Genomic DNA, 24,246 nt, shown 5'->3' with positions numbered 1-24,246 from the left:
ATTACTATCATCTTAAAAAACTAGAATTGTGGTACCCCTCTTTGTGGGTCTCAATTGTGTATGTGACGGTTGTATTTTAAGCATTGTTATTTTGGGAGAGGAGGAGGAAAATCAGGAAATTACTGCCATGAGAGGGAAAACCTTACTTGGTAGGAAAGCAAACTGGTGAACCCCTGTGTTTCTGAGCTGGGATGGATGAATTGGTTTTTATTTTACTTATGAAGAAGGAGAGGGGTAATGTTTCCTGAGTCCCCATTTTAGACACACAGTCATAGCTCTTTATTAAGAGTAGGACCAGGACAAGGTGCAGGCAAAAGCTAACATGTAGATAGACAAGGAAATTTTACTTTAAAAAATAGAATAACCTTCATTTCTAACTAAGTCCAGAAAGCAAATACATCAATGAGTCAGCTGTCAGATCTGGTGAAACTCAGCAGCTAATGACACTGGCCAGCTTGCACTAGCAAATGCCCACTGCACTTCCCTCAGGAATGGAGAGCTCCAGGAGGCATATAATGAATGGAAACTCAAGTCTAGGAAAGGGATTGTAAATCCCTGACTTCTTTGTGGGTGCCAACATGGTGGAATGCTGGGTGTGATTGGTCCTTTATAACTGTGAAGTGTGTTCTGATTGGCTGGCAGCAGCCAGGAGAACAGACTTCAGTTGAGAAGCAACTGTGGGAGGAGAGGCTGTGCTCTCTTCCCACTGTGGTTGTAGCTCTCAGTGCTTGTCTGAGCACTATCTGTTTCCAACAAGTCGTGTTGGTTGTTGTCCTCACAAAAGAATCAACCAAAGAGGTGCAGCTTCGAGGGGTGGTAGGGGGGGATGCAGGGGAGATGGGCCCTGAGCGCCACCTAGGGCTGGCAGCCCAGAGGCCAAGCAAACAGTGGGTGAGCTCTACCTGCTTGTGGGGTGAAGCTTTGGGGTTGCTCTTGTATGCCTAGCCTTCCTTGGGGGAAGGGACCTGCTGAGGGCAGAGGTCTGTTGGGTGCGGGAAGGGGAGTGGGGTGTGAGAAAACCAACAGTACCAGAGAGGAGTGGAGGTGAGCCATGGGGAACTGGCTGCCTCGCTGTCTAAAGGCCAGTCCCAGTCCCAGTGCCAGCCCTAAGCTGGGTTGGAGTTCCAGGCAGGTTAAGTGTGAGTCTGAAGTTCATGAGGAGGCTGCTAGGGACACTAGGGCAATGGAAGCGGTGCCTGTTACTCCGAAGTCTGAAAAGTTGAATTCGGGAGCCATCAAGCACTACCACCTAAAGAACATCAGAGCTCCAATGACACCCCAAGGTAAGAAGCAACAAATGCCATCTGCTCTTTGGCATACCTCTGGTCTCTGCTGCCCCCAGAGTCCCCTGGGAGGGACTCTCTGCTTTGGGCTCCTTCCAGCTGGAGCCAGCTTTCCTAGGGATGGGCACCTGGTCTCCCCACCTCTGTTTCTTCCCCCCTTGCACCCAGATGTTTTTCCCTCTTTACTACCTGAGCAGCAAGATAGGATTTTGACACTCCCGCTTGCCTGCTGACTTTCCTCAATGCTTTGTTCCATTGAGTTGACTTGCTGGAAAAGCCACGCGTGGCCAGGTGTTTCAGTTGGTTATGACAGCAGAAGTACAAGGAATGAGGGTTCTGTTATATTTGAGGTAGTGCAGCACAATAAAGCATGGGCTGTCCTATCCACGTGTTCATGGGGTGCGTGTGTATTTTTCTTGTTTTAAGCTGGTCGCTTGTGGTTAGGATCGCTGTGTTTCTCAGTTTCCTCCAGAGCCGTGGGTGACTCACAGTAGAGTGGAGACAGTAAAGGAAAAGCTACGACATTGCCCTCTCTTCCCTCATAAGGGACTGTTTCTGTGGTGCCCATCCCACACCATTGGGGGCAGTATGGGAAACGGTACAGCCCAAGACCCTATTCAGAGCTTTTATTCTTCTTCTGGCCTTTGTGAGAGCAAAATGGCACTGTGTGCTGTAGACATGTGCAATTAAGGCTAGCATGTGCATTTCCCTTTTTATTTTTGAAAATACTTATTAAAAATAGTTCATTGATTTTTAGAGAGAGAGAGAGAGAGAGAGAGAGAGAGAGAGAGAGAGAGAGAACATTAATGTGAAAGTAACATCAATCTGCTGCATTCTGCACACCACCCCTTAGCAGGGATTGAACACAAAACACAGGCGTGTGTCCTAGACGCAGAATGACACTGGCAACCTTTTGGTGCAGGGGACAATGCCCAACAAACAGCAACTCCAACCAGAGCTACTAAGCTAGCACTCATTTAAAAATGTAAATTTTAAATGGTTACTTTCCAATTGAGTATAGACCCATTGATTTTTAGTAAGGTATTTTAGTTGATTATCAATGGGTAGTTCAGGTCATTTCCAGGGAATCTCATTAGCTTGGGGACTAGTGTCTGCCCAGAAACTGGTTCTCAGAGTGTCAACTGTTAAATCTCGGTGGCTCAATTGAAGTGGGTATAAATGAACAATCAAGCACCCCTACTGGATAGAGGTTCAGATATGCAACAGCTTACACTTTTTCATTAGCTACGTTTCTCACTTGGTCTAATTTGCTTTGCCTTTTCTTCTACATGGAGAGTCTTTCATTTGTACTTAATATAGGTGATATGTTAGGTCAAAAAGTAAAACTTAAGTTTTTAGATTTTACTTTTTAGCTCATCTTTCCAGGTAATCCAAACTAAAGTTTGTTGTAAAGTATTTAAAATTGAATAAAATTTTGTCTCATTTTTATATGGTAGTTTCTCAGATAATCAGCCACTGTTATTTTTCTATGGCATTTGTATCATAACTGATCAGTTAATTTATTTTATTCTTAGGACAAGACAAGAGGAAGAAGAACGAAGTAAGTAAACAGTTGAAGAGTTAAGTAAAGCAATAGTTTGATATAAGAGTTGTCTGCCGTGATTCCTAATAAAAGTAATGGGCCCAATAATGTTAGCACGGACCTCTTCTGTCAGCTTTCTGAAACTCTTCTATTTCCCTAATTATTCTAAATTGAAGGAGAATTTTGTGATACTTTTAAAAACTATACTGCCTGAAATTTCCGATTAATATGGAAAAGGTGGCATTGCAGTGAAACAACTGAAAGAAGCAAAATGATGTTTTATATAATATGTGGATGTTTCTGATTATAGGCTACTGGCAATGTTAAAATGCTCTGTGTTTTAAAAGGCATCAAGTAGATTATTCCCCTGCCCAGTCTTCGGTGCATTTGTGGGGGATGCTGATGGGAAAGTATTATATGACAGCATGAACAAAACTATTTTCTATGAAATGAGGAAGGATGGCTCATCTGAATTAGTTTAAAAACAAAACAAAACAAAAAAAAAAACACCAAGCATATTAAAATGATTGGATTGTCTAGTATTAAAAATTGCCACTATTGCCGAGACCGGTTTGGCTCAGTGGATAGAGCGTTGGTCTGCGGACTGAAAGGTCCCAGGTTCGATTCCGGTCAAGGGCATGTACCTTGGTTGCGGGCACATCCCCAGTAGGAGGTGTGCAAGAGGCAGCTGATCGATGATTCTCTCTCATTGATGTTTCTAACTCTTTATCCCTCTCTCTTCCTCTCTGTAAAAAATCAATAAAAATATATTTAAACAAAAAAATGCTACTATTTAAATTAATTATAGAATTAGTTATAGGTATCACTTTAAGGAAGAGAATTGTCAAAACATAGTTCAGGCTACGTCAGTATTTGATTATTGCTGAATTGTTGGGCTCTTCACAAATCAATGGGTATTTCTCAAATAAATGGATACTTCTAAAGTGTGTTAAGGATAGTTCTCTGAAGGTTCTCAAACCTTTTCTTGTCACCTCTCCAGTACCACTGCAGATGAATTCTAAGTTGTATCTGCAGTGAGATGTACGCCCAGATGTAAATGATGTAAAGAACTTGCCAAGCACTCACACTGCCACTTTGTCCCAGGTTCTGTGCTCAGCGGCTAGAAGCAGGAGAGGAGTCAGAGTCCTCCCTGCCCTGGAGAAGCTTAGTTTCTATGGGAGGGACACCCTGTCAGCAGTTGATGCCATGTGACAATGGGATGTGCAGGAGAGAAGTTGGGTGGTGAGGCTGCTGGTGAGGGAATCCTGGAGGTAGACGGGGAGGAGGGAAGCTTGCTGGACAAGGAAGAAGAGGCCATGTCAGCAGAGAGCGCAGCTGGAGTGAGGCAGATGGAGGTGAGGTCAGATGGCCAAGAGAACAGAACTAGCATTTAGAAATGAATGGAATCTATTCTCTGGGGTTCTCACTTGAGTAATGTAATGATAGTCTTCCTTAAACATGAAGTGAGAGTTGACTTCTGAAAGTTGTTTTATCTGGTTTGGGGGAAAGTGAGGCTCAAAGAGACCTGTGGCCCCAGCTTGTTAGTAAATGGGCAGCCCTGGCTCACACACACCTCTGACCAAACATGCTTGTTTTTCTCTTTGTCTCCTGAATTAATACTTATGACTGGCTTTCATTTACTGCAACAAAATGGTTGTGATTTTTTATTCTTTAATGCATTGCATTTAAATGTAATAAATGAACAAGAGAAGTAGGAAATCTTAGTTACGTTTGCTCTCTTGAAAAAAAAAACAAAAAACAGAAGTCTTATTCTAACCTTTTTACACTATTATAATGGGGGTTTATAACGGGTTTGCCGGGTTTGCTTATAGGTACTTATCAAAGGCAGCATTTTATAAGCCATTCCTCAAATCTCTTCTGTGGAAGTGAGACTCTCTACTGGGTTCACTATAGCACCGCACATCATATCACACTCAAGCAGTTCATGGACTATAAGAAAAATCTTAATGCTTAATTGTTTGACATTTTAGCCAAGAGAAAAACACACACACTTTTATAGGTTTAACATATGTACTGTGACATTTTCTTCTCTTTCCCTCTTCTGTAGGAATTTCCACGGAGCCTTATTAAACACTACAAGTCTTACCCCATGGTGTTTCTCTATGATGATACAGTGAGACAGCCGAATTTAAGCACCATCATCCAAGCGTGAGTACAACTAGGATGCCATGGGCTGAGTGATAGACCACTTTGGTGCAAGCATCCTATTTATACATAATTACAGTCACTTGATTGTCCTTCTCAGTGATCAAGTTAAGAAACCAGTGTCAATTATCTATTGATTTCAAGGACCTAAATATGAATTTTCAATTTCCACTATACCCTTAGAGTGAATGGAAGAAGGGAAAGCCAGAAATCCCCCCAAAAGTATTGATATTTCCTGATCCATAATGAAAAGAAGAGCTGCTTTATATTTAATGTTTCTATTAAAATTATTTCTTGCTGTAGGAAGAGAAACTAGAGGCACCATTTTCCTCTTGGCTTAGAAGGATCCACAAATATATAAATCAGTGTGGGAAAACAATAAAAATAAAAAGTATTTCTTTATGGGACATGGGCCTAAATAGTGCATAGCATTTTCAAAGCTACTCTTGAAAGAAGGAATAGTTTGTCACCTACTGGCACCAAAGTGTATCTGCATTAAAATGTCATTGGGTTTTATCAGATTTTTCCCCACTGTACATTTTTCCATCCCTATTTCTGTAAGAAATTTTACTTTCCCTACCCACCAAAGTGGGATGTATCACACCAGTCTTAAGGAACAACTTTTCAAGTTAACTTTTTTTGTGGGTAAAATGTGCTCAACTGAAGTTTTAAGAGGTGTATTAAGTTAATTATATTTGTAAAGATATGTGTAGATACATAAATATGTCTACAAGACATATATACATACGTCAATGCATGTATATATAAATCACAATAGAAAAAAATGAAAGAGGTAATGTTTTGGAAACAGCCATAGGCAGATTTATACTTAAGCAGCCATGAACAGTGTTATGCTGATGAAAAGTATTTATTAATTTCCCCATAGTCTACCATTGGAGATGAACTTTAAAAACACCCAAGATGAAACTTTTAAACTTATTTAAGAGACAAAATACATATACTGTCCAGCTTCCTGGCTCCCATGGGGGTTGTCCAAGGCACATTATCAGTGTCTCTGGAATACGACTGCTGATTTTCCAGAGCACAGTTTGGGAAATGCTCCCTGACAGTATTAAAATATATTCACCTTTCATTGTATTTTTCAGCCTTAAACACATAGTTAGTTTTAAAATGTCATTTTTTATAATGTACCAACATTTTCTAATTAAATTATTAGTAACTTCTTTAGTTGCAACAGCAAGTTAATGATTATAATAATATAACTTTCTTCTCACACTTATAACAGTAGTTGAGATCAAATTGTGTTTCAAAATAAACTAAACTCTCTCTAAACTCCTGAGCTTTGGGACTTATTGAGTAATCACTGAATGTTTTTATTCAGCCAAGACACTAAATCCTGGAATAAAGAATAATACCACTCAACTTTGCATACATTCTGTAGCTTCTTTCAAATTCAAAAGACTCTGATGTTACAGAATAATTCAAAAGTAGTTGTAAAGGTTAGCCTTGCCCAGACAAGCAAGTTTCATGCTTCTTTCTCCAAATTAATCTAATTCAGGAAGTGCAGTAAATTTTCATTTGCCGTCCTTCAGTTTTGAAAATGGTCATTCCCCAGATTCGCTATTGGTGAAATAAGGGTTTGTTGAGAAAATTAACAGAGCTAGTTGAGTTTTGAGAGTGATTTTGAAAAATGTTCATCATGGTACATTGCTTCCCATGGGGTGCAGTCTTATACAACTTTTCTAAAAATGTATGTCTCTACATGCATGCATTTCACCCTCTGCCCAACACAGTCTCAATGTCACAACCTTTGATGGGCCCAGGAAAATTGTGAGGCATGATCACCTGGGTAAAAGCATCCAGTAGGTTCTGCTCTTACCCTAAGTCGTGTGTTTCCAACTCTGGAGCACATTGCAGCTCCTGGGAGCTTTATAAACCCTCATGTCTTCCCAACACCAGTGAAGGCTGCGCATCTCCGGGTGGAGGTGGGCAGTGTCTCCAGCTTCTCAGGGGATCCCAGGGAGCAGCCCAGCTCGGGGGCCTCTGCCTGGTTAGAGCGCAGGAGGGAGAGGGGCTCCTAGCTGTGGGCAGGACCTGGAGCAAGTCAGTTTCAGCCTTGCTTTTCTTACCAGTAAAATAGGCTGTTGGATTAAATGTCACCTAAGGTTCAGTGGTCCTTCTCCGCTTCTGTGCTTCGAATTCTGTGACTTGAAAATCACTTTGAAGATGAAGCTGTTCAAAGCCCAATAGAAGTATCCCTCTCGGATGCTCGCGGTGATACAGGCCTTTTTACAGCGACTCTTATTCCACATACCCAGTTATGACATCAGGTTTACCTTCTCTCAGTGAACTTGAGCTTTTAGACATGGAGGGCAAAGGGAAGAAGCTTATCCCTTAACTACAAGGACCCCTTTGTTGCTTATGACACCACTCCTGTGAGTGACTTAAAAATCCAGTCACTTACACAGGATCTTGCATCTGATCATGAAAATTTCATGTAATCTAATTAGGAAATAATGTTTCATTAAAAGCATTTCTTGTGTCAGAGTTACTTAAACCTACTGTTATAAGCTCTTACATTTGCTATTCAGTTTTCTAATAATTATGTAAAAGTGATCTTAAAGCTTTTTTTGGTATAGAGCATTTTATTTACTTTTAGGGAAATGATGGAAAATAGGTGGGTAGGTGAATAGTGAACTAACCTAAGTCTACTGAGATGAAGGGCCTAACAACTTTTTGAAAAAGCACAACTACGTATGGCTTAAATTTAACCACGTGCACAAATACATATAACATGTACAGGATAAAAGATCCTATGAGTATAAGGGCAAATGATGAGGGAGTATGTACTAGCATGTAAAGTAGTTGTACAGCTGTGAGTATGTAAAATGGTTTATTCTTGTATTATTATTTACTAAAGGCCCAGTGAACAAAATTTGTTGGGGGGTGGGGGGATGAGGGTTGTCCCTCAGCCCAGCCTGCACCCTCTCCAATCTGGGACCCCTCGAGGATTGGGTCTAAACAGGCAGTTGGACATCCCTCTCACAATCCAGGACTGCTGGCTCCCAACTGCTCGCCTGCCTGCCTTCCTGATTGCCCCTAACCTCTTCTGCCTACCAGCCTGATAACCCCCTAACCACTCCTTTGCCAGTCTGATTGATGCCTAACTACTCACCTGCCAGCCTATTTGCCCCTAACTTGCCTCCCCTGTAGGCCTGGTCACCCATAACTGACCTCCCCTGCAGGCCTGATCCCTCCCAACTGCCCTCCCCGGGTGGCCATCTTGTGTCCACATGGAGTCAGCCATGTTATGTGTTGGAGTGATGGTCAATTTGCATATTGCTTTTTTATTAGATAGGAGGATAGAGGCCTGGTGCATGTGTGGGGGCCAGCTGGTTTGCCTTGAAGGTGTCCTGGATCAGGGTGGGGGTTCCCTTAGGGTATGGGGCAGCCCAGGTGAGGGACCTGTGGTGGTTTGCAGGCTGGCCATATCCCCCAGCAATGCAAGTGGAGGCTCTAGTATCTGGGATTTATTTATCTTCTATAATTGAAACTTGGTAGCCTTGAGCGGACCCAAGCCTCCTGCTTGCTCCGTGGCCTCAGCCATTTTTGTTGGGATTTACTTGTCTTCTATAATTGAAACTTTGTAGCCTTGAGTGGAGACCAAGGCAGACTAAGGCTGTGGAGGGTTGGCTTCTCCATCACCGGGGGCAACTCAAGCCTCCTGCTCTCTCCAGCTCCTTGACTGCTGCTGTTTTTGTTGGGATTTATTTATCTTCTATAATTGAAACTTTTTAGACTTGAGTGGAGGCCTGGGCTGACTAGGATCTGTGGAAAGCTTGGCTTCCTCCATTGCCAGGGAAACCCAAGCCTCCTGCTCACTCAGTGGTGACAGCCATCATGGTTGGGTTAATTTGCATAGTCACTCCTGATTGGCTGGTGGGCATGGCTTGTGGGCTTAGCGGGTGATTGTTAATTTACATATTACTCTTTTATTAGATAGGGTTAGTTACTGTATCATTTTCCATACAAACAACTGTACACCTTCTTTGACCTCACCTTATATTATAATAATCAACAGACACATATCTTCTAAGAGCATGTTACCTAGCATTTTGGTTCACCTATTTTTGCTAAAAGCAAAATAACTAAAATAAGCGGCAAAGTGCCCATGTTGGGAATGAGAATTTCAAGGCTACTGGGCAGCTGGGATGGTCTTTCCCCTTCCCACAACCCCTTTAAAAATTGTCCTCAAACCTAATATAATAAAAACAGTTCTTACAATTCTTTTTTCTTCCACAGCATGACTATAACCATATATAGCAACATCAAGTACAGGTGAGTTTTAAAACCTGTATTGTTATTCTAGCTAACAAATGTATAACGTATCAAGTTGGGTGTTAGATGATAACAGTAGATATTTTTGGAACAAGCTGCAGAGTGATTTTTATTATATTACTAGAGGCCCAATGCATGAAATTCCTGCACTGGTAGGGTCCCTAGCCTTGGTCGGCAATCAGAGCCAATCTGTAGGGCTTTGGGTGGGGCCAGTCACCTCTCGCCCGCAGCTGCCAGTTGCCTCCCTCTGTGGGGCAATTGTTGGGGCAATCAGGTTACCCCACTAGCACCCGCCTTGACTGGCCTGGTGCCTGCCAGTGAGGGCAGCTCCTGCATTGAGTATCTGCCCCCTGGTGGTTAGTGTGCATTACAGTATCTGGTCATTCCACTGTTTGATCGATTTATATATTAGGTTTTTATTATATCAGATTAAAGTGGATTATTTGTTTATGTCTTAAGACCCATAACACTTGAGTTATTGAGGATCCCAAAAAGGATTTGTTTATGTGGGTTATATTTACTGTATTAGAAATTAAAATAGAGATTTAAAATATGTATTTTTTTTAAAAAAATTTCTTTATTGATTAAGGTATTACATATGTGTCCTTACCCCTACTTACCCCCCACCTTACCCCCCAACTCTTGCTCTCATTCCCTTAGTGTCTGAGTCCAATGGTTATGCTTATTTGCATGCATACAAGTTCTTTGGTTGAACTCTCCTATGTGTTTAAATAGTTTTTATAGCATTACTGAAATTCTGAACTAGATAATCCTTTGTGGTGGATTGGAATATGCTAATTGACCAACACACCCTCACAAAGATGGCAGCACCCACAGCCAATGAGGAGGAAATATGTTAATTGACTGTCACACCCTCAAAGATGGCAGTGCCACAGCCACAAGATGGCAGTGCCCAGGCCCCTCAGCCCCACCGGGGTGCCTACCTCCGAAGTCCCCCAGTCCCCTCAGCCCCCCACTCCAGACACCCAGAGCCAGCTCAAGGTGCAGGCAAGCCTCAGATGATGACTGCCCACCCACCCAGGGCTGGCCTGAGACACAGGTAACCAGGGCCAGGCCGAGGATTGCGCTGCTGGCAGTGGCAGCAGCAGAGGTGTGATGGGGCATCACCGTCTCCTGATCACTGGGTCGCCTCCCACCCCTGAGGGCTCCCAGACTGAGAGGGGGCAGGCTGGGCTGAGGGACACCCCTCCAGTGCATGAATTTTCATGTACTGGGCCTCTAATAGGATATAATGCACAAGACACTATGAAAAATAATTATTTTCCACACCAAAATGTGAGTGGACAATGTGTCATTAATTTACATTTTTGCAAATTTCTTTAATGTCTAGCTTAATAGAAGATAACTGGTTTTTATGTATATTTTGTCTTCAATCATTTGCAATTACTTGAATCATTTTAATCCTTTGCTTTGAAGAAGTATTAGGAAGAACATCTAGCCTCATGTAGCTAGGTGGCTAGAAAAGGTACATTTCCAAAGCCTCAGATAATTGTAGATATTCATTTATATTGGACCAAAGTCCACAAGTGCTGGTTTCTTTTATTGGTTACAATTGAAATATGAATCATATCCATGAACTTGTAATCAGTTCTCTATTAAGTTAATACCAATTTATCTTGTACACTGAATGGATCTTTCACTTGTAAGTTATTGATCATTTGGAGAGTATTGGTCCACTTTCTTACCACATTGTCCAAAACTCCCTTTTGTCTTGACAGAAAAATACTTTAAGTAAAGCTGCCATGCAGACAAAGCAAGGCACACATTTTGGCCCTGGTAGAATAGCTCAGTTGGTTAGAGCTTTGTCCAAATATGTCAAAATTATGGTTTTGATCCACGGTCAGGGCACATACAAGAAATAACCAATAAAAGTGTAAAAATGACTAGAACAATAAGTCAATGTTTCACTCACTCACTCTCTCTCCCCTTCATACATTCTTGCTCTCTCTATTTAAAAAATAGAGAGAGAGAAAGAACATAAAGGACTGTGCGAATCTTACCAAATTCTGATTCTTCAGGTTATATAGTTTGAATTGTGTCATTGAAAATAAATACACAATTTATTTTTTTTTAAGTCACAGGCTCACAGTTTATTTTTGAGAGTTCTAATATCAAGTATAGATATAATTGTAAGGAAAAGCGTGGCTTTTTCTGCTCACAGCTAAGGCACAAGTGCTTTTCCTTAACCCAACCACATTTCAGTATGCAGATGTGCTTCAAACACACTCTCCCCCTATTGAGAATGTGAAAGCAGGATCAATGTTTCATAATACTATTCCTTTTTGTCAAGGATGTCCTTAGGTAAAGCAAAATTAGTTTTTTCGACTGCAAGCGGCAGTGAAGAATACACTGACTGCCAGCACAGTGTGGTACCACTGCTTTCCTTCATGCTCACAAGCCAGTGTTGCTCACCTTTGCTTTTCTACAACATTGCAAAGACAGTGTAGAATCCGGCAGTGCCTTAATGTTCCCATGACGTTCGTGCTGGCCGCAGGGGCCTCCTGAAAGAGGGGAACCTACCCCCAGTGGCCTGCAGAGCTCACTGGTTCCAATGAGCAGAGTGTTATAGTGCGGAGAACATTTCAGTCAAAAGACTGGTCACTTTTAAAGTAGAAAAGCACCTTTTTAATTCAACTTTTAACAGATTCAAGAAAAAATACACAATAATAATGTGATACAAGAGAATGATAAGTGGGAAAAACATGAATATCACATCCACATGAATTAAAATTCTAAAGACATTCTTGCCCAACACTACTGCTTTATCAAGTGTCCCTGGGTATTCCAATGTGAGCTGGAGGAATGGAAATATATTTGGTTTACCAGCATTGCCTGTCAGGGAGCATCAGTGTTTTTGAAGGCAACACTAGCTGCTCATTGCAGAAAACATGGCACAGAATTTGATGCACTGAGTAAAAAGAAGCCAGGAAACCCTCTGACAGAGTCCAAGACAACAGTTTGTAAAACTGCTTTGTTGAAAGTTAAGCTTCCCCCTGAGCCCCCTCTCCCTCTTAGATGATGTGTTTCTAAGATCCTAACATTTCCTGAATTAATTGTTAAATGCATGTTCTTATTTTATAGAGTTGGAAATAGATCCTTCGATATTTTCGATGAGAGAAAGCACCCCTTCAGAGTGAGTGTCAGTTTCATTGAGGTTCTATTTGTCTCTCATACTGTGGTGCTTATTTCATACCGATCTGCTGTGAAATGAATTATTAGAAGAAAATTACTTCCTCCAGCTTGTAGTCAAAATCATTTTCTTTTCAGTCTTCTTCCCCACTGCATGTGGTAACTAATGATTTTACAAAAGGAGTCTTGTGTGAGGGACACATCAGTAAGAACTGAGCCACAGCTTTGTATAGTCAGAAAGCTAAAGTGAGTAAATGTGCCCCCAACATTATCTTTCTTAATGATATTTTGAGGAGCATCAAACAGTACAAATGTCTGTAAATAAACCTAAAAGGTATGTTAAGGCTTTTTGAAAAAACTTAGACAATTTTAAATTTTAAACCAATTAAAATGACAAGAAGTTCCAAATTCCCTCTGAGGCTCTGTAGGGACATATGAGCGCAGCACAACCAGAGTCTGGGGTTCACAGGAGCATGACCATGTGTTTTCAGAGCTGGTTGCAGAGAAGAGTGACATGGGGACCAACATGCCTTGTGGGCCGAAATGTAGTTTACATTTAGGTAGACTTCTGGGGGAAGGGTTGTAGGGAGGAGAACATACATAACTGTATTCAGTTGTCCCTGTATTTTTTTTAAATATATTTTATTGATTTTTTACAGAGAGGAAGAGAGAGGGATAGAGAGTTAAAAACATCGATGAGAGAGAATCATCCATCAGCTGCCTCTTGCACAACCCCCACTGGGGATGTGCCCGCAACCAAGGTACATGCCCTTGACCAAAATCGAACCTGGGACCTTTCAGTCCGCAGGCCGATGCTGTATCCACTGAGCCAAACCAGTTTCAGCTGTCCCTGTATTTGTGTTCAATAGCTGGTGAGTAGAGAATCAGTGTTGTTTAAAATCATTGTTTATACTTCAAAGACTAAAAGAGCCCTAGCGGGTTTTCACAGTGGATAGAGCATCGGCTTATTGACTGAAGGGTCCCGGGTTTGATTCCAGTCAAGGGCACATGCCTGGGTTGAGGGCCCCATCCTTAGTAGGGGGTGTGCAGAAGGCAGCTGATCAATGATTCTCATCAGTGATGTTTCTGTCTCCCTTTCCTTCTCCCTTCCTCCCTGATATAAGAAAAAAAGTGTAATTATTTTTTATAAAGACTAAAAAATATGTCACCCAATCAAAGTGATGTAGGGCCCGGTGGGCACAGTGGAAGCTGCTCGCATGCGAGTTCTTACGTATGTCCTTCAGTGGGCACTTATACGGCCTTTTTTCTTTCAGCACGAACTGATCACTCAGGCCGACATGTTGAAGGACCCTGAACAGCATGTTGTCTACAGATTTGTCTGCAGCCTTTTCAGTGCTGAGCACCTCACCGCTGAGTGTGCGATTGTGGCCTTGGTAAGACAGCTCTTCCACAGGCTGCTTGTCTGTCCTGTCACAGGCTATGGTCCTGCTTTGCAAAGCAAAGTAGGTTCCTGAAATGACCCTCAGAACTTGATTAAGAGAAGCTATTAAAGGTAGTAAACCCCACACAGTGGGGCGAAATAATCGTTGAGATTGGAAATGTTACTATTACTGTTTCTATCACACACAAAAATTGCTATTGAAGACATAAGGGGAGATCTCCATTTCTTCTTCAACTTTCCCCCAACCCCTCCCCCCGACCCACAGGAGACACAGGTGCATGCATTGCGCGCGCGAGCACACACACATACACACACAAACACATACAGACAGACACACAGAGTGTGCTGGTCGGGTAGGATGGAGGCAGTAACAAACCATCCCGCCTTGGGACCAACTGAATCGGGGGGGGAGAGCTAAGTAACACAGGAAAGGAAGCATCTGGGTTGGAATGGGGGAGTATTTTGTGAACACATTAAGCTTTGCTCCTGGGAGCCAGCGGAGAAGCAGTGTCTCTCAATTGTTTAAAAAGAGGGAATGAGAGGGAGAATCTGAGCTTGAGGCGGGGAAGTAAGAGTGGCTGTTCACATGCAGGACAAGCACGGGAACAAAGAGTGGCAGGAGAGGGAACGATGGCAAAGAGCAGGCATCGCGTGGGTCCTGCTGGGCTGAGCACGCTCTGGGCAGCACTCAGCGGCTGGACCACGCACTCCTGGCCCTCCCTTGTCTGGGCTTCTCTTTGGTGGTCCTCCTGGTTTTCCCAATCTAGCCACTTCTGGGGACGTGTCCCTTCTGTGCTCATTGTCCTTCCAGGTCTGTCCTGAGGTTAGAAGAGAGAACGGGTAGGACAGAATTCATGAAGACAGAGCTTATATTCTAGTGAGGAAGACACATGTAGATTTTAATGAGTGTTTTTAAAGAGATGAGCACGTCAGGTTGTGTAAGCAGCAAGAAGACAAAGCAGGATGACGTGGTAAGGTGGTCACAGGGGGTTATCTTTAGGCAGAAAGGTCAGAAGAGCCTCTTTAAAGAGGAAACGTGGGAGCCGAGCCCTGGCTGAGCTGAGGAAGGCAAGGGGCTCTGGCGTTGTAGGCAGAGGGCCAAGGCACGCTTCTGACATGGGCACAGGGTTTGTGTTCAGGAGTGGCCCATGTGGTCAGAGTGGGCTGAGGAAAGACGCTGAGGTCACAGACGGGCAGGATCCCATCTTACCGGGCCTGGAGGCCTGCAGGCCGTGGGAAGAAGTCACGTTATATTCGATTGATGGGAACCTTTGGCAGACCCTGAGTTGGGGGTGACGTGCTCTTAAGGAAAGAGGCTGTTCTGGCTCCTTGGGGAGAAGAGGCTGCTGTTGGAGGTCCGAGTGGAGGCAGTGAAGTGTGTCAGTCAGAGTGACCAGGTGAGAAGTGGCCAGGGCACTGGGAGGCGGTCAGATTCCCACGGAGAAGGGGAGGCAGGAAGTGCTAACAGACTGGAGTGCTAACGGCTAGCTCAAGTGGAGGCTTTTGGTCCCAGCAACTAGGCAAGTGGTGGTGCCCTCTGTGCTACGAGGGCGGCTCGGGGAGTGGGCAGCGCGGATGAAGAGCTGTGGTGTGTATTGTGAAGGCCCAGATGCCCTTAGCAATGGCAGTGTCAGGGGAGGGATAGCGCTGGGGGCAGACTACAGTAGGTGAAGGAGGGGATTGGAATGAGAAGCAGCATCAGAAGTTGACCCTGAGCAAAGTGAGAGGAAGCATTCTAGGGGGTTGGTGTGGCCGGAGGGGCCTAGGCAAACACAGTCACCCCAGGGGCATCTGGGCAGATGGGGAGGATTCTTCCAAAGGAGACGAGTGTGGGAACAGTGCTCTGCATAAGTGATGGGAGGTCCGCTTCTGCAAGAAGAGACATCTCAGTTCCACCGCCACGGGAGGGCACGTGGGTGAATGGTGAGTAATGGCGCATCCTGTGTCTGCCAGGAAAACTGGGGGAAGTTAGGAGGCTGTCGGTGTGGAACAAGGGCCTCTCATCATTCCCATCAAGTAGAGTTGATCTGTAAGCAGCTCCTTCTTAGGACGCTGTGAATGCTGAGTTTTGAGGAATGGGCACAGCGTTTCCCTGAGAACACATCAGGTTCAATAAGCGTTTGATTTTGAAAACACGGTTGAGTTTGGCAGAACATCTGAGTTGTCAATCTGATAACCTTCAGACAGTAAACATATGTTTAAATGGAACTTTTGTCTTTTTGTCAAATGGCACATACCCTCTTCTGAAGCCGTGCTCTGAGGTAACAAGAAATCACAGCTGAGCCTATGGCCTCCTGGCTGCTGCCTCGCCCAGTGCTTGGGAGAGGAGACCCTGAGTGCGTGGCAAAGGCATCAGGAGCCTCCCCGGCTGCCTGGCAGGGTGAGCGGAGCCCCAGGGACAGAGCCTGGCAGCTCTGTCTCCCCCTGGAGACCAGCAGCACCGAGGGCGCCTCAGCTTATGTGAGACAGAGCCGCTGTGCCCACAGTGACCATGGGGGTGTGAGCATGAGGGGCAGGAGGAGGACTGGCCTTTGTTTGCCGCGCTCCTCCCAGAGGCACTAAGACAGGGACGGGCAGGTGCACAGACCAGCCTGCAGCTCACCTGTGTGTACTGCCTGTCCTGCTGCCCCACAGCAGCCACTGGGAGGAAACTGAGCACCAGTTTTTATCTCCAGCTTGTTTCACAAAAGAGCTAGTTACTGTGAAAAGATAGCAATGTGTCCGGCTTCACCAGGGATTGACATATTCCAGAGTTATGTAAGTAAGATCACCGCAGAAATACGAGCCAGGTAGGACGCATGGCACCTGTAGGCACTCAAGTGTTTGTTGAACAAGTTGGATCGATCCTGGGCCTCTATATGCCCCTTCACAAGAGGGAAGGTAATAACTGCCCCATGCATTGCTTAGGGCGTCCTGTGCTAACATGTCCATTCATTCCTGAACGTTCCCATGGACAAAGTAAGCAATAGAAGTGTCAGGTTTACAACTATGACTTGGCCTCTGGCTTTGACCAGCCAAACAGTGTCTGTAGAACCTAAATATAAAAGGTTTTTAACACTGGCCCATGTGGCTCAGGGGTTAGAGTATCAGCCCTCTCACTCACAGGTCACTCGTTCCATTCCTGGTCAAGGGCACTTACCTGGGTGGTAGGGCCATTCCCTGTCCCAGACAGGCAAGGGTGGTGGCAACCATTCGATGTGTCTGTCTCATATCGATGTTTTTCTCCCTCTGCCTATTTCTCTCTGCCACCCACCACCTTCCTTCCACTTTCTCAAAAAACCAATGGAAAAAATTTCCTCCAGTGAAGAGTAATAAAAAAAGGGGGGGGGGGGGGTTTAAAAATTGATGAAATCTGTCATTTCTAACAGTTATCACAGCACTTACACAATTCACTTTTGCAGATTTACGTGGAAAGGATTATGCGTTATGCAGTTATTGACTTGTGTCCCACTAATTGGAAAAGACTGCTTTTGGGAGCTGCTATTGTTGCCTATGAGCTGTGGGACAAACAGGCAATGTGGGATGTGCCCTACTGCCAGCTCATCAATAACATCATTACATTAGATGACATGTGAGTTTGTAAGGTTTGGGTAAACTTCCTAACGCTTTCCCAGACCCCATGTGCCCCCATAAAGTTTACATGTTAAGAAATATTTTTAAAGGTTACATTTCACAGAGAATTGAAATAGGCATAAATTATATACTTCTCTCTATCTACCTTTCATATACCAATTCATACTCCTTGTAATTAATTAGTAGGTCTTGATGTATTGTTGTAAAATGTGCATGGTATTTTGAAATGTGTTTCTCTGTGTTTTGATTTGTTTTGTTTTTTTACAATATTTTATAAGCTAACTACCAGAACAGTATAGTAACTATCTTTGTGGCTTTAAAGCCATCTCTCAGTTTCAGTGTATTTTTAAGGGACAGACACTGGCTTTGAAATAAATGCTTGGCCACTGTTAGTGTCTTAGGGCCTTTGGACTATTGAGGGTTATAGCTTAAAGCTGACCCACACATTATATCCTGTGTCTGACCCACACATTTCACTGGTCTTTCCCTCCTTTTCACCTGAAGTTCTGTTGTTCAGAAAACCATGGAAGAAAACGGGGCCCCTATGATGGTTTCAGACCTCTGTGCGCTCTCCTGCCCTTTTAAGAGAATTGCACGTGTTTACAAATAGGTCCGATGACTTTGGCAGCTCCTACCTCTCAGACAAGAGAGAAGCCTCACTGGGCATCGCCCAGGGCCATCCCCTGGGAGAGTTTCCCGGGCTCTGAGCAGCCACAGCAGTGCCTTGTGGAGGCCGTAGGCTAACCATGCGGGGCCCCTCCGAGATGGCATGTGCATCAAAGTGAAACACCAGCGTCACAGAGGGCTTTCGGTCTGGCCACACTGACTGCTAAATGATTTTATATTTATTTATGCAGCAAGTGACCAGGAGTCGGTCACATGGCAAAGCACTGCTCCCAGATTTCATTTTGCACTTTATTGAGCTCACTCCTGTGGGCAGGCTCCCCTTCTGCTCGGGCAGGGGCGGGGTGCTGAGCAGGGCAGGAGGCAGCCCCATGTGGGAGAACAGGGTCAGAGTCTGACTCCGTTATCGTTAGAGGTCAGGTCCTAAAGGAGGCTTAGTCCAGCCAGGTCATCTGTCTTTCATGTTTCTGCTTTTCATAGTTTAAAAAGCGCAGCCTGTCCTGTCAATAGGAGTGAGGTGAACAGAAACTTCCCTTTGTCCTCTGCTGTTAGTCCCATCACTGGGTAGGGGAGGGATTTCCTTCCCATAAAATGTGGCTTACTTATTTATTTACTAGAGGCCTGGTGCACGACACTTGTGCACTCGGGATGGGAGTTCCTTCACCCCGGCTTGCACCCTCTCCCAGTCCGGGAGCCCTATGATCACTCTGCAGAGGGAGCCCCTGGATTGACCACTCCGCCTTTTGGTGGCCTGGGCCTCCCTCTGCGGGGCAATCATGTGGCAATAGTGGGGCCCCCTGACCAATCACATCAGTTTATTTGTATATTACACTTTTAATATTATAGATTTATTTATTTACGTATTTATTTTCAATGACTCCTTGTTGGCTCCAGAGTGTTGCCTCCTCAGATAGTAGTGGTGGCTTCCCGTGGATCCATTGTTGCCTGGTGATGTGCCCGCTTCATTGGCTGGTACTTCTATGCTCCCACAAGCCCTTCCTGTGATGGGCCTGGGGAAATGCCTGCAGGTTTGTTAGGGCCGAGAAGCAGCACACACCAGTCCTTTCCTCTGAACACGACAGTGGGCCCTGGTCCGTGAGCCAGGAGCATGAATCCACAGCTGCACTCCAGGGACTCTGAGCCCCCCAGTCAGCAGCGGGAGAGCAAAGCGGGGGAGGTGTCACCTCTTCACACTTCTCCCAACTCCAAGTGCTGGGATGCAGGAAGGACCTCAAAGAGCTGCACCTTGTTTGATGGTTAGAGTCTTAGGACAGCTGGGTAACCTGGACTTGTTTCAAAACAAAATTCAGAGTCGTCCTAGTAGCTCCGAATGACATCTTTGAAGATAGCTCAGTTGACTAAAGTTGTTCTGTGTTGGTTTTGTCTCCTCCTCTCCCCCTAGGAATGAGATAGAAATGCATTTTTTAAATTACATTGAGTTTGATACTGATGTTCCTGCCAGTCTCTTTGCTAAATATTACTTTGACCTTCGACACGTGAGCCATAGAAACAACCTGCTTGTTCAATTTTAACGTATTTGCAAAAAAAAAAAAGATCACAGAACACAGAGGTAAGGCTGTGGGATCACTAAGTGGGGTTTTCTATCAGGCACCTAAGCTAACATCTGTTGAAAAATTCTATGAAGCAATGATTAGGAAAATGGAAAACTTTTAAAAATTAATACATTAAAGATCTTATTAACCCTTTTGCATCATATTGCTGGTGCTTGATGGTTTATACAGGATCCCTCATTATTAAAAAGTTCTAGATCTCTTTTGCGACTATAATTCAGAATATTTTAAATCACATTTAATCTATTAATGGTTTTCCATGTAGTCCTCTACCCTTTCTTATAACCATGAATTTCTTATAATTGTATAATTAATCTTATCTACAAACATAATCTACTTCCCACTCATAAATTAGTTTGAAAATTCATGTCATCATATACACTAAATGGCCAGATTATTATGATCTCTGAACATATAATTGGCTACTCAGTGTGTGCATGTGTGTGTGTGTGTGTGTGTGTGTGTGTGTGTATGTGTGTATTAGAGGCCCAGTGCATGAATTTGTGCATGGCTGGGTCCAGCCAGCCTGGCCAGGGGGAGGGTACATGGGAGATGTGCTAGCCTGCCTGCTGGTTGAACTCCTGGTCGAAGGGACAATTTGTATATTACCCTTTTATTATATAGGAATACACTGAGTGGCCAGATTATTATGCATTCAGAGATCATACTAATCTGGCCACTCAGAGAGAGAGAGAGAGAGAGAGAGAGAGAGAGAGAGAGAGAGAGTGTGTGTGTGTGTGTGTGTGTGTGTGTGTGTGTATCACAGTTCAGTCCCATGAATTTATTGGACAGAATATTAGTGACTAACCTGAGGGACCTATATTTAGAATGTATAGTATGTATTTCAAATCCAAGCTGTAGAAAGTACATGGTGTTTTAATGGAAATGGTAAAGTACATGTGATAAAGTAATATTTGAGGCTTATGAATTCTTGTGAGATTACAACAAAATTATTCACAACTGAAATAGACACTTTTAACATGGACACTGTCTGTGGTACCTTGGTGGAACTTTAGAATAAGATGTATTTCTACCATCCTATATAATAAAGAGGTAATATGCAAATTGACCCTCACGCCCTCACAAGATGTCTGCCTACAACTAGGCCAGCAGGGAAGTTAGTGAAGGACAACCAAACAACTGAACAAGCAGGCTACATGGGGCAACCAGGCAGTTAGGATGATCAGGCCAGCACACAGGGGCATTGAAGAGTCACCAGACTGGCAGGGAAGGTAGGTGGGGGCAACCAGGCCAGCAAGAGGGGCAGTAACAGATGACAGATCAGTGAGGGGGAGCAGTAAGGGGGATTAGGCCAGCAGGGGGGTGCATTTGGGGGGTATCATCCTGGTAGAAGGGGCAGTTGGGGGCAATTAGGGGGGCAGTGAGTGGCAACTAGGCCAGCAGGGGGGCAGTTGGAGGTGACCAGGCTGGCAAGGGGGGCAGTTATAGGACAGATCAGGCCAGCACTCAGAGGCAGTGAAGGGTGATCAGGCTGGCAGAGGAGGCATTTAGGGGTGACCAGGCTGGTAGGCAGGTGAGTTATTAAGAGCCAGGATTGTGAGAGGGATGACCTGGAGATTGGGCCTAAACCTGCATTCAGACATCCCCTGAGGGGTCCTGGATTGGAGAGGGTGCAGGCTTGGCTGAGGGGACCACCCCCCCTATGCACAAATTTTGTGCACTGGGCCTTTAGTACTTAATGTGCTAAATGGCTTGGCTGAGGGGACCACCGCCCCCCTATGCACAAATTTTGTGCACTGGGCCTTTAGTACTTAATGTGCTAAATTTAGTACTTAATGAACTAGGTCCTTATGATGTTACAGTCGTTAGACCTTCCCTATCTTTCAGTAAAGTTCAGCACCTTCCCACTTCATTACAGTTTGCTTGCAATAGATAGTGACTAATGAAGATTGGATAGAATTTGCTCACAAATATAGCTCACAAAACACTGAATTTGCCCAAGTGTATGTTTAGTATGTTTAAGGAACAAATGTACAGGCAACAGATGATATTGTTCCTTGACATCATTGAGAACCCAGAATTAAAATAATTCTAAATTCCCTTACTCTGACAAGGGAAGCGACTGGACAAAAATCATATACCTATGGATGAGGACAGTGGGGGATAAAGACAAGGGTGGAGTGGGGACCAGGTAGAAGGGAGCTATGGGAGGAGGTGGGTGGAAAAGGAGAAACAATTGTAATAATCTGAACAATAAAAATTTATTTTAAAAAAATAAAAATAATTTTTTTTAAAGTTCTGGAAATGGATAGTGGTAATGGTTGCACAGCATTATAAATAAATTTAGTGCCACTGAATTTTACACTTAAAATTTAAAATTCAATCTGAATATTTCTTATGAAATTCTAGCAAAACAGATTTTTAAAAGCCTATATAATGAATTAATCTTCCTATTGTGTTTATACAAATAATAAGGCTAACTTGAAATAGGACTTAATACACTAAATGAATTGGTTTTAATTTGACTGTTTAATGAAAAAAAAAAGAATCATTGTCTAAAAAGTAAGTTTCAATAAATCTATAACACACTATATATATATAAAAGCCTAAGTGACCATCACAACCAAAACAACCAGATGACCAGACTGCATGGGATGACCAGGCCAGCAGGGGGGTTAGTGAGGGATGACCAAGCAACTGCACAGCAGGCTATGTGGAGTGACCAGACTGGCAGGGGGAGTAGTTAAGGGTGACCAAATGAACGAATAGCAGGCTGTGTGGGGTGACCTGGCTGGCTGGGGGAGCAGTTAGGGGTGACCAGGCTGGCAGGGGGTTGGCAGTGAGGGGCGACCAGGCCAGCAGGGGAGAAAACTAGGGGTGATCAGTCAGGTAGGCAGGTGAGCCAGGGGTCATGGATTGTGAGAGGTACAGGCTGAGCAGAGGGGGACCCTGCACAAATTTTGTGCACTGATTTATAGATATTAGACTCTAATTCAGTTAATTGTCAGTAAAATATTTTTTTGCTTATAATCTAGACTAGATACTGCATTCTTCTAGTTTTCTGAAATATTTTGGATACAATGCTCTAACTTCTATGGAAATGAAAGAAAATTTATCAGTGGTGAATGTAACTCATCTCACCATTCTTTTGACATTGTTTCTATAAAAGCTGACTGACTAATACGTGGTTTTTAGATAAGCACCATGTTTGTATAAGAATCCTAGGAGCTAACTTCAGAAGGTGCAGACTCTGACCTTCAGTCATCCCAGTTCCAGGAAATTTGCTGACCTTCAACCACAGAACAGGATGATGTAGAACCAAGATGACCAAGACCAGGATGACATGTACTGGACCATCACTCAAGCAGTTTCAAGATCGTTATCGGAATGGACTGTGCTGGCCTGCACATAGAGAACTTCCAACCTCCTCACCTTGATATCTTCGTCCTGTTTGCCTTCTCCCTCCTTATAAAATCCATGCCTGCACTGAGATGTTAAGATGGGCTTTGCAAGAAGAGTCCCCCATCTTCTCAAGTGTCTGGCACTTGAATAAACCACTTTCCTTTTTCATCAATATCTGTCTCATGAGTTTGGCTTTTATGGTGACAGGCAGCTGAAGGTGACTTTCAGTTACATTATTACCATAAATATTCTTCCTGTTATTTACAACATGAGTCTAGATGTGTTTCATATGAGCCAACTGCACATTTATTACTTTGGCTTGTGTTGACTATTGGCAACAATTTAGGGGTGTCGAACTCAATCAGAGAAGGGGCCAAAATCTAAAATCCAGCCTAAATCGCGGGCCGAATGGTTTACTGAACAGTCATAAACTAACAATGTCATAAACTGACAGCGGAGTGCAGTGATGACAGCGCGGTGCGGGCCACATTGCAAGGCCTGGCGGGCTGGATTTGGCCCGCGGGCCTTGTGTTTGACACATGTGTAAATCATAACATATGAACTAGTGTGATCCATGCAGGACTGACAACTCTTTAGAAAGTCAAACATTACTTGGTATATCACTTGTGATGGGAAAGACACATATAAAAGGCATCTGAATTTATTACATTGGAATAGCTATAACGTAACTACTGACACATGGGGCTTTTCTCACAGTCTAAAACAGCTTTATTGCATGTTAGCCCCTGTCACTTACTGCTTCCTATGTCTGAACCACTGAAAAGGGCATGCTCTGCATTGACTGGCGTATTTGGAGTTAATGGTTTATTTGATCACAAACGTACCCTTAGAGCCATGGCACTTCAATGGATCATCATAGTTGTTTGAGAGTACATTTAAAAAATAATTAGAGCACACTTTGGACATTGAGCTGCTTCCTTAAATTAGATATTCTAATGTTGTTGTTATTTTATAATAGATCAAAACTTTGCTTGAGTTTTTGTTTTACTCCGTAACTCTATAAAAGTTACACAGGTAAGTAAAAAGGGCTAGCTAGGTAATTGACAGCGAGCAAGTGTCTACCTATTTCTCCAGCCCAAAGAGAAGGCTCTATCCGGGATCACATTTCTGTATGTGAAGAGCAGGGAACAGCAAGGAGATGAAAGCTAAGGGGGCACACGGGAGCAAAAGGCTATGATGTAAAGAGGAAAATACTTGTGGCAGCATCAAGGTGGCCAGACCGGAGAGGCTTGGACCTCGGCTCTGCCCCAC

The 24,246-nt window shown here is 43.7% G+C and overlaps 1 protein-coding gene across 1 annotated transcript; it reads left to right on the top strand.

The window, feature by feature from the left end:
• Positions 1-647: 647 nt before the first annotated feature.
• LOC311623910 (cyclin-Y-like protein 1) lies at positions 648-23,144 on the top strand. Its single transcript, XM_084886507.1, has 9 exons — positions 648-1,283; positions 2,819-2,844; positions 4,895-4,995; positions 9,256-9,291; positions 12,394-12,445; positions 13,716-13,835; positions 17,245-17,414; positions 19,443-19,610; positions 22,843-23,144. The coding sequence occupies exons 1-8, from the start codon at positions 1,052-1,054 to the stop codon at positions 19,570-19,572; spliced, it is 867 nt and encodes a 288-aa protein (XP_084742633.1). The 5' UTR covers positions 648-1,051; the 3' UTR covers positions 19,573-19,610; positions 22,843-23,144.
• The last annotated feature ends 1,102 nt before the right edge of the window (positions 23,145-24,246 follow it).

This window comes from Pipistrellus hanaki (genome assembly GCF_964339955.1).
Source record: "Pipistrellus hanaki genome assembly, chromosome: 5".
NCBI classification, from domain to species: Eukaryota; Metazoa; Chordata; class Mammalia; order Chiroptera; family Vespertilionidae; genus Pipistrellus; species Pipistrellus hanaki.
The sequence above is the reverse complement of the archived record's forward strand: the minus strand, read 5'-3'. Positions and strand labels throughout refer to the sequence as shown.